Genomic DNA, 19,087 nt, shown 5'->3' on the forward strand with positions numbered 1-19,087 from the left:
GTTACCATTTCCCGTCTGTGGGACGAGATTTTTGTAATCATCAATCAATAGTGGATTTCCGCAGCTGGGCCAGACCCGTGGTTTTCCACCTCCTGAATCTGGCTCTATTGGTTGTGCAAGGACTATAAGGACTTTATTGGATTCAACACACACATAAATATGAGTGTGTGTATCGTCTATCGTGACTCTTTGGTTGACATAGTTTGTAAAACCCCTAAGGTCACGTGTTCGATCCCGCTTATGTGCTAAAAGTAATTCTGAGCCATATGAGATTGATCCGGAAGCTCGTCTAATAGCCTCTGGCCAATCTTAAAAGTACACACACAGATACACTCACGCATATATATATATACTATATATATATATATATAATTATTGGCTGATATTCACGGTATAAGACCGGACGAACGGACGGATGGACAACATACATACATACATACATAAAAGTGATGTTTTATGAGCTATAATTAAATGAACAAGTATATGCTGAACTTAAATTTTTTATCCTGCTTTAATAGAGTTTGTAGATGATGTTTTATAAGTGTGTGTCTATCACTAGGTTGCTCCCTAACTCTATCGGCCGGGCTTGTTTGGCTTCAGCAGCAAGACCAGTTTGGTCAGCTAAGCTTTGTTGGCATTGTCGGTCGGCTGAGCATGATGGGCTTAGGTTCGGAAGGACTATTTCAGTTGTCTTAGTTAATTTGGATGTTGACCCTTGATAATATATGAGGGAGCTTTTGGACATTCATGACAAGATTGAAGATGTTGAGGAGCTAGGTCTTCTCTCGAGTTGGCTTCTTCATGCCAATTAGCTTGAATGTCTCTTTGTTTTCTTTTTCTTCTGACTAAATGGCTCGGATTCAGATCACTCGGACGTCTTTCGTGACTAGATCGGCTTTGATTCGATGACTGCGAAAAACCTGAAAAGGAAAAAAAAACGACCACAGGGCTTAGCTCAATTGAAAATGACCCATTAAGAGTTTGTGATTACAGATACATACCCTTGTCACACAAGGAAATACGGGTTAGATGGTTTCTAGAATTACGACGACCATGTGTAGAAGAGCTCGTGGCCCCACGATCAGAAGCATTTGTGATTGGGAGGAGTGGTTGTCAGTAGGGGTGTAAACGAGTCGAGCACGAGCGAGCCCAGGCTCGGCTCATTAAAAAGTATCACTGTTCATATTCGACTAGTTTATATTTCGAGCGCAAAAAAGATTTGTTCTTGTACGGCTCATTTGCTTAGCGAGTCGAACACAAGCTCTTCGCTAACAAAAAATCCTATTAACAACCCTAGTCACATAGCTGCAGAATGTTAAGTGTAGGGGCAAATAACTTTTATATAAAAGATTTGGGTGGTATATATGTAAAAAAAAAAAAATTTAGGTGTCTGATATGTGAATACAAAGGAAATGGGTGGTATGTATATAAATGCCCCCATTATTTTCAAGCAATTGATAAGTCAGCAGGCCGAATACTTTTTAAGCGTCAGTTTATGTCGTATATGAGAAGCAGCGTCGATACCACATTTGGAAAGAAGAAAATTTTAATTTCTCAAATTGATGCTGATTTTAAGTTTGCCAAAAATTCTATTAGTAAAGGATAAAAATGCAAATCCTTTTTAAAATTTTAGTTATATTGAGGAATAGCATATGACATCAAATAAATGATGTAATATATTCTTTTGATAAAATAATTATTAAAAATATTAATCTTTTCCCCCTTATAAATATGATTTATCATGTTCTCCTATACATAGGAGTCCCTGCTTCACATATCTTGGCCTGAAGCAAAATGGCTAACGCTCCCCCTTCACCACCTCCTGCCGGCGAAATTATCAACGAGCACTCTGTCGAAATAAGCCAGAATTCAAATAAAATAGCCACAATTAATAACTCCATCGACGATATCGTCGAAAGGTACATGGTGTCCTCCACCACCAGCCTGTTGTTCCCCTTTTTCGCCTCTCTTGCATGGATCTTCGACTGCCAACAAACCTTCATCAATGTCTTCTCGGATTCCCAACCATCATGGCACTGCACCTCCACCGCTTGCAATGTCACCACCACCCTCTCCACACCCTGCAATCTCCCCTCCTCCTCCTGGTCCTTCTCCCACCCCCGCCACATTTCCACCATCTCCGACTTCTCTCTCGAATGCTCCTCCCCTGTTCTCCTCGCACTCCCATCCTCTTCCTTCTATGCTGGTTGTCTCGTCGGCGGCCTCCTCTTAGCCACCTTAGCTGACTCCTTCCTCGGTCGCAAATACACCCTTTTCCTCTCCTGCTTAATCATGTCTCTCACTGCCGCCTTAACAGCCTTGTCACCCAACCTCGCTGTCTACTCTGTCCTCCGATTCTGCTCCGGCTTCGCCCGCGCTAATGTCGGAACCACTGCGTACGTCCTCTCCTCCGAACAAGTCCCTCGTCGTCAACGTAACAACGTCAGCATCATCACATTCCTTCTATGCACTACAGGCTTCCTCACCCTTCCCATCATTTCCTTTTTAAACAGAGAAAACTCCTGGAGACTACTCTATCTTTACACCTCAATCCCCTCCCTCTTATACAGCATTTTCCTCTTTTTCTTTATGAAAGAGTCCCCCCGTTGGCTTTTTGTCAAAGGCAGAAGAGAAGAAGCCATTGAAACACTGAAAAAGTTATCTTGTTCAAAAAAAATAGAATGCTTCTCAAACTCGGCAGTAATGTGCTCCGTCAAAACAGAGTCAGGAAATTTATACTCTGCAATGCGGATGTTGCGGGAGAAGCGGTGGGCTTTGCGCCGCCTGTTAGCGATTGTGATGGCTGGTTTTGGCATCGGAATAATGTACCACGGAATGCCGCTAAATCTTGGGAATTTCAACGCTAGCCTTTACATAGCCGTGGCATTAAATGCAGCGGTTGAGCTTCTGTCGGCATTAGTTGTCTTTTTTCTTGCTGAAGTGATGAGCAGACGCAGATTTATGGTGGGATTAATGGTTGTGAGTGGCGGGTGCAGCCTTGCGTGCACAGCCATGGGAGGTTGGTTAGCGGTGGTGGTGGAGTTGTTGGCATTCTTTGGGGTTTTCACGGCATTTGCGGTTTTGATGATTTATATGGTGGAATTGTTTCCAACGTGCGTGCGAACCTCGGCGCTTGCGGTGGTAAGGCAGGCGGTGGTAGAGGCAGGCGGTGGTACTCGGCGGGGTTGTGGCACCGGCAATAGTGGCGGTGGGGAGGACGAGAAGGTTTCTTTCGTTTGACGTGTTTGGCATAGTTATCATTTTTTGTGCGCTTTTTTTTGCCTTCTTGCCGGAAACGAGGGGGCGTGGGATCAGCGACCAGTTGGGGGATCAGCGACACGATGGAGGAGGAGGAGAGTAAGATGGCGATGGAGGCCAAGGGTGTCCTCAATCCGTCGACAGGTGATAATATTAGGTGTATTTGAGTCCTCTTTTGTCTACATTTTCTATCATATTATTTGTCGTCCGTGGGTAAGTTATAAACATCTAATATTTTCTCCATACACACAATATATATATATATATATATATATAGCCATGACATGGTTGTCCACTTCATGAAAGTGAACTTTCTCTCTCCCCTTTTTTTTTTGTTCTGAGTAATGATAGTCGTGCCTAACTTTTTACTCAATAAAAATGAGCAGAATACACAAACAGAGAAATATGAGCAACCTAAAAAAAGGAAAATCTGTTATTAAATTAAATGCAATAAAAACATATAAACAAGAAAAGAAAAGATCAAAGTTGAAGCGAGCAACAAATTTTGTAAGACTGTGAATTTGAATCATGTATATTGCCTTTTTGACTTGATACATCTCTACCGAATCTCCATCATTCGGCATGAATATCGAGACATTACATAGATCTCGAGGTTTCTTTTTTAGCAAGAAATATTTAAACATCGATAAAAACTCATCCAGAACTCCAATTTCAACAAACTTAGAGTCAAAATGACCTACTCGATAAGAAGAATCCAATGTCACCAAAATTAGTTCAATTCAAGTCAAATCAAGCTCAGATTAAGTCATTAAACCAGCCTTGAAAGTTTTTTCGGACATATTTAGATGGTTAAAAGAATGTTGAATCTAGCAAGCCTATAGTCGAATCGAGCATCTTGACAAGACGAATCCAACGAGCCCAAAATTGATCAATTCCAACATCGTTAAGCCACTAAAATATTCATGAAATGCCTTCTGATTGAAGAAAGCTCTCCTGAGCATCCAATCAAAGTGGTTCATATTTTATGCAATATTTGCACTCAGAACACTATAAGTAGAGCCCCACCCCTCTCATGAGGAGGAGGAGAGCTTGAAGTCTGAAAAAGAGCATGAAGTTTTGAGGAGCTGAAGTCTAGCATCACTACAGCCACCATCGATCACTGCCGACTGCCCTCAACTAATGTCGACCACCACCGAATGTTGTCGATCATAACCAATTGTCATTGATCACTACCTATTGGTCTCCACCGATCTTTTTTAGCAGCCACTCACTTCTTACAATAAGTTTACTCGTGCACTGATGTTGTAACTTCGAAGGGTTTTCAATCCTTTTATGCTTGTACTACGATGGACTGTACTTGTAATATTTAGTTTATATATAATTTCTTTAGTTGGTCTAGGCCCCGTGATTTTTTCCTTTTTGCGGGTTTTCCATGTAAAAATTCTTGTGTCACTACTGGTTGTTTTCTCTCTTCTGAGTATGTTTTGAATCTTCGTACCACGTTATGACAATATTCTGCTACTCTACTATAGTGAATTTTCTAGCACACTGTAGTTTGACATTGTTTATGGGAAATAGAGCATTCCAATGACTAAATACTTGTAAGAATTATTGTATGGCCACCAGACGCTACAGTTGCATCATCAGAGCATCTGACTCCAACACCCATTATTTCAGAAGACAGTCACGAAGCCAAGGTCATCAAGCATTCGCATCCTCTTACTTCATAAGGCATTACCCCGCTGACGATGGTGTCTTAGATCATTGTCTGGAAGATCGAGTACATAGAATGAAGAAGTTCAAAATGAGGTTCCTCATCTCCTATGCGGGAAGCAACAACCGCAACCCAATGGAACTTACTTACCACCAGTTCAACATTCAATAAAAAATACCCCAGTCACTGGTTTCTCTCCCAATGATGAGACCATTCCCCTACTAAGATGAGACGCCAATCTTCTTGGCATTACAGGTTCCACTCATCCATCTCATGCAGCTCACTTGACACCAATCCGCCTTACTGTTGCTTCTGTCGATATCATCCTAGATGAGCTACAACATTTGTTTTGGGAAGAGTTCCCAAAATTGATCAATTCCAACATCGTTAAGCCACTAAAATATCCATGAAATGCCTCTTGATTGAAGAAAGCTCTCCTGAGCATCCGATCAAATTGGTTCATATTTTATGCATTAATTGCACTGAGAACACTATAAGTAGAGCCTTATCCCTCTCATGAGGGGGATGAGAGCATGAAGTCTGAAAAAGAGCATGAAGTTTTGAGGAGCTGAAGTCTAGCATCACTACAGCCACCATCGATCACTGCCGACTCGCTGACTGCCCTCAACCAATGTCGACCACCTTCGAATGTTGTCGATCATAACCAACTGTCATTGACCACTACCTGTTGGCCTCCACCGATCGTCTTTAGCAGCCACTCACTTCTTACAACAAGTTTACTCGTGCACTGATGTTGTGACTCCGAAGGGTTTTCAATCCTTTCATGCTTGTGCGACGATGGACTGTACTTGTAATATCTAGTTTATATAGGATTTCTTCTGTTGGGCTAGGCCCCGTGGTTTTTTCCTTTTTGTGGGGTTTCCATGTAAAAATTCTTGTGTCACTACTGGTTGTTTTCTCTCTTCTGAGTATGTTTTGAATCTTCGTACCACGCTAAGACAATATTCTGCTACCCTACTGTAGTGAATTTTCTAGCACACTTTAGTTTGAGACTATATATGGGAAATAGAGCATTCCCATCACTAAATACTTGTAAGAATTGTTGTATGGCCACCAGGCGCTACAGTTGCAACATCAGAGCATCTGACTCCAACACCCATCATTTCAGAAGATAGTCACGAAGACAAGGTCATCAAGCATTCGCATCCTCCTACTTCATAAGGCATTACCCCGCTGACGATGGTGTCTTAGATCATTCTCTGGAAGATCAAGTACGTAGAATGAAGGAGTTCAAATGAGGCTCCTCATCTCCTATGCGGGAAGCAACAACGACAACCCAATGGAACTTACTTACCACCAGTTCAGCATTCAATAAAAAATACCCCAGTCACTGGTTTCTCTCTCAATGATGAAACCATCGCCCTGCTAAGACGAGACGCCAATCTTCTTGACATTACAGGTTCCACTCATCCATCTCATGCAGTTCACTTGGCACCCATCCACCTTGCTGTCGTTTCTGCTGATATCATCCTAGATGAGCTACGACATCTGTTTTGGGAAGGGTTCCCTCTGGATAAAAAGGATCGCTTCCCTGCTCACCATTACTTCCAAGAATCCTCTCTTTTGGCTGATGTAGTTCTCAGACACCCTATCTCAGCAAGTTTCAAACTCTCAAACGTTGATGCCAATGAAGGGGTAACTAATCTATATGAGCACGTCGATTGTTATCAAAACATCATGCATATTCACCATGCTTATGTTGTGTTTCTCTATCAATTGTTCCCAACGACTCTCAAGAGTCAAGCTCGCATAATGTTCTACTCTCCACCGGGGGGGCACCATCAACACCTTCAACAAACTTTTCTAATTATTCGTAGAGCAGTTCATAGCAAATAAAAATATCTTCAAAGATTCATCTCACTTATCAGGATTTCGCCAGAATGAGGGGGAACCCCTCAAAGAATACTTCTACAGGTTCTCCATTGAAGCCCGCCCGACTCTTAGGGCGGATCCAGAGTGTGCTCTTATGTTGATCAAAGAAATATCATCTTAGAGGATTCTTTTTTGGAGGGCTCTACCTAGGACCTTTCTATTCATCACTCATGTGGGAGACAATGTGCTCTTATGTTGATCTCATCTATCACGTCGAACCACAAATCTTTACGGGCAATTCCATCATTACACACAAGGGATAATTTAAGTGATTGAGGAGCAAGCGCAAGAATAACACCTTGGATACCAATCAATTCTCATAGTAAAAAAGTTTGGACCGTGGGGGAATCGTGAGCCACGACCAGAAAAAGAATACATGTCACGTGTCAACATCCTAATGACCATCAAGTATAAAGAGACGGTCAAGTGGCCAAGGCAATTGAGAAATCTAGATGGTGGAGACTGGTCTCAATATTTTCATTTTCACCGTGCAAAAGAACAATCGCAGAAAGATTTTTTCAATTAAAGAAAAAATTGAACGTCTGATATGCCAATGTCACATGGGTTGTTACTTACATGAACAAGGTGAGGGGAACTAGAAGAGAATTGTTGAAGTTGATGAATGAGAAGTACAACTCCAAATGATCTTATTTGTATAAAATTCTTGCTTATAAATTCCTAATTTTATTTTCATGTTGCTTTAACTATCATTTCAATTAAACTTTCTTTTTTTCTCTCATAAAGGATTTTTTGTGTAGAATGTCCATGAGGGCAAGCGATAGACAAGGTCCTCATCCATGCCCCTGGAAGTCGAGCCCAAGAGGCGAGACTCGACGGAAAGATACAATATTCCTGAATGTCAAGCCCAAGAGGCACGAATCAATGAGAAGCTACCATGCCCTTTGAAGTCAAGCTTAAGAGACAAGACTAAATATGAAGATATGGTACTCTTGAATGTCGAGCCCAAGAGGCAAGACTCGAGAAGAAGATACGACACACCTGAAAGTCAAGCCTAAGAGGCAATACCTGCATGAGAAGTTATCATGCCTTTAGAAGTCGAACTCAAAAGACAAGACTCGATGAGAAGACGACACTCCTGAAAGTCAAGTCCAAGAGGCAAGACTAGGTGAGAAGCTACTGTGCCCCTAGATGTCAAGCCCCAAGGGGCAAGACTCGATGGGAGAATATGGTGCTCCTGGAAGTCAAGCATAAGAGACAAGACTCGATGAGAAGCTAGTAAGCCCCTGAAAGTTGAGCCAAAGAGGCAAGGCTCAATTAGAAGATATGGCGCCCCTGGAAGACGAGCCTAAAACATAAGTCTTGATGTGAAGCTAATAGTGGACAAAAACCTCACTAAAAAGATTGCACGCGAGCAAGTGGATGAAAGTGTTTCCTCTCAAAGACCTCCGAAGTCTACTGGCCTCATAAGACACATGTACATCAAAGACCTCAGAAAGCTACAAGCTTCAGAAGGCACAGATGCATCAAAGCTCAGAAGGGTACAAGCCTCAGAAGGCACAAAAACAGCAAAGACCTCAGAATGCTACAAGTCTTAGAATGCATATGTGCATTAAAGAGCTCAGAAAGTTATAAGCCTCATAAGATACATATACATAAAAGACCTCAGAAGGCTATGAGCCTTAAAAGCTATCAATTCTTTTCAAGCTTCTACAATGCATAAGCCCGATAGGGCACAACTTCGAAAGGCGCATGCCTTAAAAGGTATGTGATTCTTTATTTTATAAACTTTGCGTGCTAACTTTAATTGCATAATTTCGTACGATTAAGAAGCCACAGCTACATGAGAAGGCAAGTTAAAGACTTACAAAGAAATGCATTATCATCTATAAATGTCACATCAGATGATTAAAAAAGGTGTGAAGACCAACAAGAACTGGTACAAAGCCTACAAGAAATATCGCCACTACAGAAACATGAAATTCTCCCCCTCAAAGTGGGGCGGGAAAACTCTAGCATTTTTTCATCTCCACCGAAATGCGCAGCAATAACAAGTAATAAGATCTCGAGTCTCCTGCTGGATAGGGACAGGGATAACTTTCTGCATCACCCTGACGTAGAAGAAGATCTCGTTGTTCGCTTGCTGTGCAGGACGGGGATGACTTTCCTCTTCACCATTACGTGAAAGAAGATCTCGTTGCTCGCCTATTACGCGAGATAGAGACAAACTTTCTCTTCACCGCAATGTGAAAGAAGATGTCGTTGCTCGTCTACTTCGCAGGACGGTGACGGCTTTCCTCTTCACCTCAACGCGTAAAAAAATCCAATTGCCCATCTGCTCGCAGAACGGGGATGAATTTTCTCTTCACCGTGATGTAAAAGAAGATCTTGTTGCTCGTCTGTTACGCAGGACGTGAACGAATTTCTTCTTTTAGGAAATCTCGAATCACCTACTAGGTATAGTCGAGGGCTCCAACCACATCATTATCTTCTTTGCCGCTAAAAAAATACCAATAATTATGACTAAAAAATAATGCAATTCATTAAAATAGTAAAAAAATCCTAAAATTTACATTAATTCTCGTCCTTCTACATTTCGACTTTTGGCATTTCATCTCATGGTCTTCTACCTTCCTCATTTCAAATTAAAAATAAGAAATAAAAATTGTTTCAAGTATTCAAAGAGATAAAATTCTTCGTATTCTTTTGTTCAATTATCACAAATTAAATGCATTTAAATTAGTTATCAAACCAACTTTATATTTATGTATATGTATATGTATATGTATAAACAACAATTTATTAAAAAAATAACTACAACTATAAAAAATAAATAAAAGAAAAAGAGCAGCTCATTAGAAAAAAAAAAAAACAGCTCAAATTTCATCCCTTAGGCTCCCAAAAACGGAAAAATCGATATTAAGCTCCCAAAATCGGAAAATATTTGCGTACATAAGATATACGCAGCGCTGCGTATAACAGAGGTTATTCTGGGGGTACAGGGGAGTTATATCCGGGTTATACCGGAGGTTACAAGGGGGTATAACCCAGATATAACCCCATTGTACCCCTGAATAACCCCTAATGTACGCAGAGCTGCGTACATCTTATGTCCGCAAATATTTTCCCCCAAAATCAGCTCAAATTTCTCTTTTTCGGCTAAAACTAATCCAAATTCTACGGTTCAGATTCCTAAAACCCGTTTCAAATGCTCTCGCGCCCGTCTCTTCAGCTTCGGGACGACCCGTCTCTTCAGCTTTGGCCCCGCGATAAAAAATCTTAATTTTTTGAGCTGATCAAACCCGCCACTCATTGAGTGAAGAGAAAAGCCACTGCCATTTGAGTTGAGCTCATTTGTTTCAACTATAGGGGTTTATATTATCGTTATATAAATTCTCACAGTAACAGAATATATAATTCTATATATATATACATGACAAAAAGGAAAATGCTTTAGATTTTCATATTTTTGGGCGACAAAGTAATCACACCCGAAAATATAGAGACAACTGATATATCTTTAGCAAATCTTCATCTTCTTGCACGAATCTTGAGCCATGTCATAGATCTAGATACATCTTTTGAGCAATAAATATTCAAACATCGATTAAAACTCATCCAAAACTCCAATTTCAACAAATTTAACGTCAAACTGACCTACTCAATAAGAAGAACTCAATGTCACCAAAATCAGTCTAACCTAAGTCAAATCAAGCTCAATTCAGTCATTAAACCACCCTTGGAAGTTTTATGGACATTTTCAGTGTCAAATCTAGCAAGTCTATATTCAAATTGAGCGTCTCAACAAAATGAATCTAACGAGCCCAAAATTACTTAATTCTGACATCGTTAAGACACTCAAGGAACCTCTCTGGATTATCCAGCCAAAGTGTTTTATATCCCTGTATTAATTGCCCCACCCCTCTCATTAGGGTGTGGAGAGCTTGGAACCTGAAGAAGTGATTGAAGTTTCGAGGAGCCTGAAGTCCAACATTACTTCAGCCACCATCGATCACTGTCAACCGTCATCAATCACCGCCGACTGTCGTTGATCACCATTGACCGCCATCGTCCACCACCTGTCGGCCTCCACCAATCGCATTCGGTCACCGCCCACTTCGTACAAAAAGTTTACTCGTGCACCGACATTGTAACTCCAAAAAGTGTTCAATCATTTCCCTCCTGTGGGACAAGTGATTGTAATTGTGATATCCAGTTTATATCGGATTTCGTCAGCGGGGTTGGCCCTGTGGTTTTTTCCCTTTACGGGTTTTCCATACAATTTTTTTTGTAACACTACTAGTTATTTTCTTTTATCTGAGTGTGTGATGAATCTTCGTACCAAACTAAGAGGTTAATTTGCTACTTTACGACCACGAATTTTCTAGCACACATCATGACTCAATTTTTTCAAAACAAAAAAAAAAAGAATAAAAACATGCACACAAATTACATATTCATATAATTTGGACTATTGTGTCTAAAATTTTTTCTTTATAAATAAAAATTTCAACATCAAATTACGTTTAATGCTTTGTCCCTTAAAAAATATCACCATTCACAAATTACATATTTATATAATTTGAAATATTGTGTTCAAAATTTTCTGATTATAAATAAAAATTTCAACCTCAAATTAAGTTTAATGTTTTTTTCCCATAAAAAATGTCACTATTTTAATTTTTAAAAATTGAAATACATCATTTCTGTTGAAACACTTAGGGCAAAGAAACACAAATCAACAAAAATCCAGAAGAACATACATAGATTTAACGAGGTTCGGCAAAGATGCCTATGTCTTTTGGAGCAGAGTGATGGTTTTCCTTTAATTCTGAAAAAGAGTATGGAATACAATATATAGAGTTACAAATAAGCATATATATATATATATAACCCTAGAGTAAATCCTGAAATATAATATGTAATTTCCAAATTATTCACATGTTAATCTCCCTTATATTGATTATATATGCGAAGATATATTTGAATAAAACTTTGAACAGACGAACTCCATACATGAAGCATTATCATTAGAATAATACTTGTAAAGCTTGCTTTGATATTAACAGTTCTTATATGTTGAATTTTGATTTGTTTGTGAATCTTACCTCTAAGAAAGAGAGTGTATAAGAGAGAGAGAGAGAGAGAGAGAGAGAGAGAGAAGAGTGAACATTAATCTTATCTAACATTTTCATTCTTTTTTGGCTAATTTGACAACCCCTTATTTATAAAATGATCTCCATATTATAAGGGAGAGAATTTTATATGTTGATGTTAAACTTTTTCTCCTACTTTATTAGGGTTTAGACATTGATATTTTTACTATTTTACAGGTGTGAGTTAGGTTGCTCCTTGGCTATGTCGATTGAGCTTGTTTGGCTTCAGCTCGCTAAGATCGGTTTGTTCAGCTAGGCTTTGTTGGCACTATCGGTCAGCATTGTAGGTTGATTGAGCTTGATTGGCCTAGGGTCGGAAGGACTGTTTGAGTCAGCTTAGCTAGTCTGAATGTCGGTCCATGATAACGTATGGGGGAGCTTTTGGACATCCATGGTAAGATTTAAAATGTTGAGGAGCTAGGTCTTCTCTCAAGTCGGTCGGCTTGTATGTCGCTTTATTTTGTTTCTACCTGAACGACTCAAATTTGAATATTCAGTCATCTTTCGTGACTAGATCAGCTTTAACTCAGTGACCTTACTCAATCAGATAACTAAGTCTCATCTTCTTATGTTTGTGTGCCCTTATTCATTGTATTATTCTCCCATGGATTGTCAGATCTTGTCAAAATTAGTGCCAACATATTTTGGATATATAGTATAATAACGATTGAACAAACCTTCACTTTTATCAAAATTACAAGAAATATTTGCGTAATCATATGAGGGTTTTTAGTTTAATGATTTTCTAGTTATATATATTCAAAAATATATTTTTAATAGTGATAATAATGCAATGATTTTATTATAATACAAGAGTACGAAGATTTAGGGTTTGTTTGGGACAGCTGCAGCTTATCCAGCTTATGTTGATAAGTTGTTTATCTCAATAAGCTGAGGATCTACAGCTGATCCGGATAAGCTGGTTAGTTGTTTGGTTTGTGCGTTTGGAAAACAGCTGATTTGCAGCTGTTTCTAGAAAATGACCAGTCTGCCACTGATCTGGATAAGCTAACTGATTATTTGGTTTGTGCGTTCAGAAAACAGCTGATTTGCACATTTTAATCAAAATAAAAAACATATAATCCTTGCCGTTGCATAGCGCCAAATCAAATAATCAACTCAATAGAGGCATTAGCAGGATTTAAACATATTGAATAAATAATGAGCCACATTTTAACGAAATAATTAGGCATGCCATTAAACACTCAAAACTTGAACAGTGAATATTTTTACTGCCTTAACTTCACGAGCAAAAGCATTTAGAGCAAACTAAAAACTTCAGTAATAACTTTGGACTGTCATCTTGCAACTTGAACCACTTTGAGCGAATTAATATAAGCCAAATTTCACTACTTTGATTCATTCTCATATCTTCTCTCTTCTTCGGCTAGCACAAATCTTTCATTTCATGTAAGGTTTGTTTGGTTGGATTCTTTTAAGATGCAGGTATTTTAGAAGTGTAGAGCAACAGAAATGCATGTATTAATAAAATACAAACGGGCCAGCCATAGCAATATAGCATAAGTTTAGTATACATGCCATTTGCTTGGAACTTGATACAAAAAAATAAAATACAAGGAGAATGAATACAATACACTCATAACATAAATGAATGCGACCTCCGCATTTGGAGCACGACAGCGACCTCCACAGTCGGAGCGAACGAGAGGCGGAGAGTAGAGGGTATGAGAGGAAATTTCACCCAAACGTGAAATGAAAACGCCGGACGTGGGGTCGATCCTGCGTCCTCGTTTATTAAGGATTTCAAATTGTGGTTTTAGAATAAGTTATACGAACGCGCAAAATAAACGGTACGGCGGCGTTTTCAAAATGTCGCCCGCACTAATAAGTTGTCGCAAACAGACCCTTAGAGGGAAACATTGTAAATGACGTGAGAGAGATAAAAATGATATTTTGATGAATTTAACAAAGTCGATACTTTCAGATTGAAAAAGAAATGCTCTGAATTTTATGTTTTACATCAATAGATATTTTTATCTTTTTTGTACTTATTTATTTTTGAATTATCATAGTATCTTATTTTTGGATGAAAAAAAGTTCATCTTCCATGGACGTGGGATAATTAATGACTACAGGGTAATGAATTATCTTATTATCATTGCACGAGAATACAATACACACAGATAATTAAAAGTGGTAGGAAGAGCCCTTAAAAATTTTATGTGAAAAAATTGGAAAGGAAAAAAAGACCACATGACTTAGCTCAATTGAAATGATATATTCTGGGTCTGTTATTATATGTACAAACCATTTTCAATCTCTACACCTCAATCCCTTCCCTCTTATACTGCATTTTCCTCTTTTTCTTCGTGAAAGAGTCCCCTCGTTGGCTTCTTGTCAAAGGCAAGAGAGAAGAAGCCATTGAAACACTGAAAAAGTTATCCTCTTCAAAAAAATCAGAAAGCTTCTCGAACTCGGCAGTGATGTGCTCTGTGAAAACAGAGTCATGAAATTTGTACTCAGCTGTGCAGATGTTGTGGGAGAAGCGGTGGGCTCTGCGCCGCCTCTTGGCTATCATGATGGCTAGTTTCGGCATCGGGATGATGTACTACGGAATGCCGCTAAATCTCGAGAATCTCAACGCTAACCTTCATATAACCGTGGCGTTAAATGCAGCGATTGAGCTTCTGTCGGCATTAGTTATCTTTTTTTTCGTTGATGTGATGAGCAGACGGAGATTTATGGTGGGATTAATGGTTGTGAGTGGCGGGTGCAGCCTTGCGTGCACAGCCATGGGAGGTTGGTTAGCGGTGGTGCTGGAGTTGTTCGCATTCTTTGGGGTTTTCACGTCATTTATGATTTTGATGATTTATACGGTGGAATTGTTTCCAACATGCGTGCGAACCTCTGCGCTTGCTGTGGTGAGGCAGGCGGTGGTGCTCGGCGGGGTTGCGGCGCCAGCGATAGTGGCAGTGGGGAGGAGGAGAAGGTTTCTTTCGTTTGACGTCTTTGGAATAGTTATCATTTTTTGTGCGCTTTTTTTTGCCTTCTTGCCGGAAATAAGGGGTCGTGGGATCAGCGACACGATGGAGGAGGAGGAGAGTAAGATGGTGATGAAGGCCAAGGGTGTCATCAATCCCTCCTCATCTTGACAATATTAGGTGCATGATGAAGTGTGTTGTCATGAGAAAATATTAGGTGCCTGATGAATTGTGTTTGAGCACTTACAGCTTCGGCGCAAGCCCTCTCTGTCCCGGGTTCAAATATATATGAGTCAAATTAGCACATATGCGGCGAACAAGTATAAATATACATATGTATCTATATATCTATCTATCTATTTAATTTGTGTGTATATCATGATTTGTTGGTAGAGCAACCTCTCTGAAGGTCGTAAGTCCCCTCGGGTCATGGGTCTGAACCCCCAGTGTGTAAGGTGTGGTACTCTATTATTTAGCACACCTAGAGATAATCGGGGCTCGTCTAATAGTCTCCCGTCATTCTTTAATATATATATAATTTGTGTTTATTGTGTTTAAGATTCTGTTTATAAATAAAAATTTTAGCATCAAACTAAGTTAAATGACCAAAGTTTAATTCTTTATAATAGTTTGATGTTTAATTTTACTTTTTTGTCTCCTAAGATATATTTTAGGCGTTGATGTTTTTGAAAATCTTAAGTAATAGATTTTCTCTAGAAATGTTAGATTATTTTGACCATTTGTTGGAAAGGTATAAATTTTTATATGATTATTTTGAGTCAGAACAATTCCAATAATTGTTTCAATAATGTCGCAATAATCATCCAATAACACAACGTGGTGAACCGCTTCAATATCCTCAGTGGCTCCACTTCAATAACCCCCTCAGAAAAACTCTAACAAGTCCCCAATAACGCCACAATAACCCTTCAACAAGAGACATTATACTTCGAAGGGTTATCGCAGCGTTATTGAGGACTTATTAGAGTTGTTTTGCAGTGGTTATTGAAGTGGAATGACAGAGGTTCTTGGAGCTGTTCACCGCACGGTTTTATTGGGGGGGTCGTTGCGGCATTATTGAAGCAGTTATTGGAATTATCATGTTTGGGTTATTGAAGCGGGACCGAGATTGATGGGATCGTTGCTTCGTGAGGCGTTATTGAACGGTTGTTGCGTCATTATTGAAGACTTATTGGAGCTGCTCTGTGACAGTTATTGGAGTAGTTCATCGTGTGGTGTTTATGAGGTTGGCCCTGTGCAGCACATGTGACGGCATATTACTGGAGTCCACAAATAGAGATGCGTCTGCACTCTATATGGAAAAAAAATTTTATCTACAAGACAAATATGACTTCAAATGTTTGAAAATTTATTTAGGAAAACTTACATGCATGCCAAGCAATTCATATGTATTTATATATCCAACACCTAAACTTTAATTTTACTTATTGCATGAATATATTTGATGTGATATGAGAGATTTGAATGATATAAATGTAAAAAAAATAAAATTTAGGCGCTCTCTAACAAGGATGAGAATTAGAAGTTGGAAATAGAATTTTTAAATTGATTTTTCTTTTGCTGAAATTTTTATATCTATCAATTAGACTTTATGTTTTCCACGGATCCTAATTAACGAGTTAATTACGTCTAATTGTATTTTAATTTTTTTTAAATCCTTGATTGTATTTTGTTAATCTGCATAGGGCTGTCAAAATGGCTTGTCGTTCACGAATAACTCGTGTTCGGCTTGTTAAGAAGCTCGTGTTCTACTCGTTTGTTAAGTTAACGAGCTGAGCACGAACAACATAAACCAATATTTGTTTGTTCGTGTTCAGCTCGTTTTGGCTCGAAATACTACCAATCAATTATATATATATATATATATCATACATTTGATGAGTAGTCTTTTCAAAAATCTAATTGACTACAATGATACAAATATTTATAATCAATTAAAAGTATTAATAAAGAAAATAGAATAAAAATTATTAAATTAGATTCAAATGATGTTTTAAATCTTACCACAATCTTTAATATCTGATGGCTAAGTGATTAAGGTTGTTAAAACAACTCTTTGTTCGTGAACGGCTAGTTTTTCGCCTGGCTAAGAAAATGTGTCGAACACGAAAACACTTTTTGAGCTCGAAATATAAACGAGCCAAACACAAGCTATACCTGGGCTCGCTCGTGTTCGGCTCGTTTACACCCCTAAATCTGCATCATTGTTGTGTCTTGGATTTAGGTTTTTAGAATTTTTTAGAAGATTAGTCAGAGGCTATGATACGAACGCCCAACCAATCTTATGTGTCTAGCCACTAGATTTTACTGCACGTAGGCGGATTCGAACCCCGACCCCAGAAGACTTAAAACTGACTTTGCAGATGTCAACCAAAGAGTTGGGGAATACTGCACTTGTGGCATTTATGATGTAATATGAAAGGTTTAGGAGCTATAAATGTCAGGAAGATTTACGTACATGCCACTCAATTCTCTGTCTTTACATATCCAACATTATATGTATGAAAAAAGTGTATTTCACTCTTTAAGAGTTAAAATGTTAATATTTTTTATGTGTGGTATAAAAGTAAAAACTAAATTTTAGGCGTTGGATATGTAAATAGATAACAAGTGAATGGTAGGTATATATGTAAATTCCTCGAAATAAAATATGTAAGTTTAGGTACTAGATATGTAAATATGTAAGAATTGGGTTTTGATATAAATATGCAAGTTTAGGTGTTAGATGTGTGAATACATAGGGATTGGGTGATATGTATGTAAATGTCATTTATACTTCTGGTTTTTACACTTTTATGCTAGTTTTAGTAGTAGTTATATAAATACAAAGAACTTCGTTGATCTGCATGTAAATGTTTAGTTTAGATTTAATATGAAAGTTTATGTGTTAGATATGTAATTTCGCGGGGTCGTATGTATGTGAATTTATTTTGTGTCTAAACACTACTTTGAAAGTTTAGGTGTTGGATATGCAAATACATAAGAATTGGAGGGTATCTATGTAACTGCCCCTTCAATTTTTGTTTTAGATATAGAAGTACAATTGCATATGATGAATTATGGTTTCATCAACTAGGAGCATTAAGGGGATGCTCTTAAGGGTTTTGCCTTATGGCTATGTGGTACTTAAGCTATTTTACTTCTCTATGTTTGAATAACAAAAGTGTCAAAGAGAAAGGAAGGAAGAGTACTTCATGTGAGCCAAAATAGTTGAAATAATGCACTTGGATCTTAGCCTTGACCTCTCAACCAACTTTGCTTTCCATTACGGCCTTTAGGAGAGCTATTGTCCTACAAAAAACATGTCAAGGCTAATCTAGGAGGTGGCTAGAAGGCCCTGGAAGTGGGGAAGAGGTTTTAGGAGGGTTTGTGTGAGCGTAGCAAGGGATTCAAATGTAACAAATGGAAGAAATTTAGTTCATTTTGGCTTAGGAAAAAGATGATGATTTTTTAACCATGGCAGTCGTGACAGAGGTCTCCAATGACCATCAAAAGCTTGAATGGATGGATGTGATAGAGTCTAGCTACCGTTGATAGCATGTCATAGCTAGAAGCAACATGAGGGGTTGGCAAGTCTCTTAGAGCAAGGCCTAAAGTACTAAAGTAGAACCCAAGTGCTACCACTTTGTTAAGTGGTACAAGGTTTTGACCAATTGAAAGGGAAAAGGGCTTGTGTTACTTATTTGTGATGGCTTGGGTTCGCTTGAGTGGATCCAAAAGATTGGGATCGGTACAAAGTATGTGCTAATGTCCTCAGTTGAGTTTTGATTTAGTTGGATTGGCTTTGGACACTTCTTATGTCAAGATGGAACATGGAGGTTTCCTTAATTTCAACTAGATCTAAACAAAATTAATCCTAAACAAAGGGTTCAATGAAAAGCGGAGGACCTGAGCACACAACCTATGTTCCCAAGAATTGGAGCCAAAGTGGCTCATTGGATCTATTTAGGCTTAATTTGGTCCGAACCTCATTTGGTCCCATTGGAAAAAAATTCCACCAAATTAGATTGGATTAGCTTGGAATAATTTGGGTTGAATTTGAATTTTGGTTCATTTGGACCCAATAAAGTCAAATTGGTTCAATGATCTAATTGCCTTAATTGGGGGTCCATAAGTGGTCAAGTAGATTTAATTTGTTATAAATGGGCCTAAAGATGCGTTGAGCTAACTTTATATAGATTTTA

The 19,087-nt window shown here is 38.6% G+C and overlaps 2 protein-coding genes across 2 annotated transcripts; both read left to right on the top strand.

Moving 5' to 3' along the window:
* The first annotated feature begins 1,794 nt into the window (after positions 1-1,794).
* Positions 1,795-3,240, top strand: LOC110030815 (organic cation/carnitine transporter 2-like). Its single transcript, XM_020733742.1, has one exon. The coding sequence runs from the start codon at positions 1,795-1,797 to the stop codon at positions 3,238-3,240; it is 1,446 nt and encodes a 481-aa protein (XP_020589401.1).
* A 101-nt stretch (positions 3,241-3,341) lies between these two features.
* On the top strand, positions 3,342-15,053 carry LOC110030817 (organic cation/carnitine transporter 3-like). The gene is made up of 3 exons (XM_020733745.1): positions 3,342-3,402; positions 6,354-6,589; positions 14,433-15,053. Exons 1-3 carry the CDS (start codon positions 3,342-3,344, stop codon positions 15,051-15,053), a joined length of 918 nt encoding a protein of 305 aa, XP_020589404.1.
* Positions 15,054-19,087: the final 4,034 nt, after the last annotated feature.

Source organism: Phalaenopsis equestris, unplaced genomic scaffold (genome assembly GCF_001263595.1).
Source record: "Phalaenopsis equestris unplaced genomic scaffold, ASM126359v1 Scaffold000761, whole genome shotgun sequence".
Taxonomy (NCBI): Eukaryota; Viridiplantae; Streptophyta; class Magnoliopsida; order Asparagales; family Orchidaceae; genus Phalaenopsis; species Phalaenopsis equestris.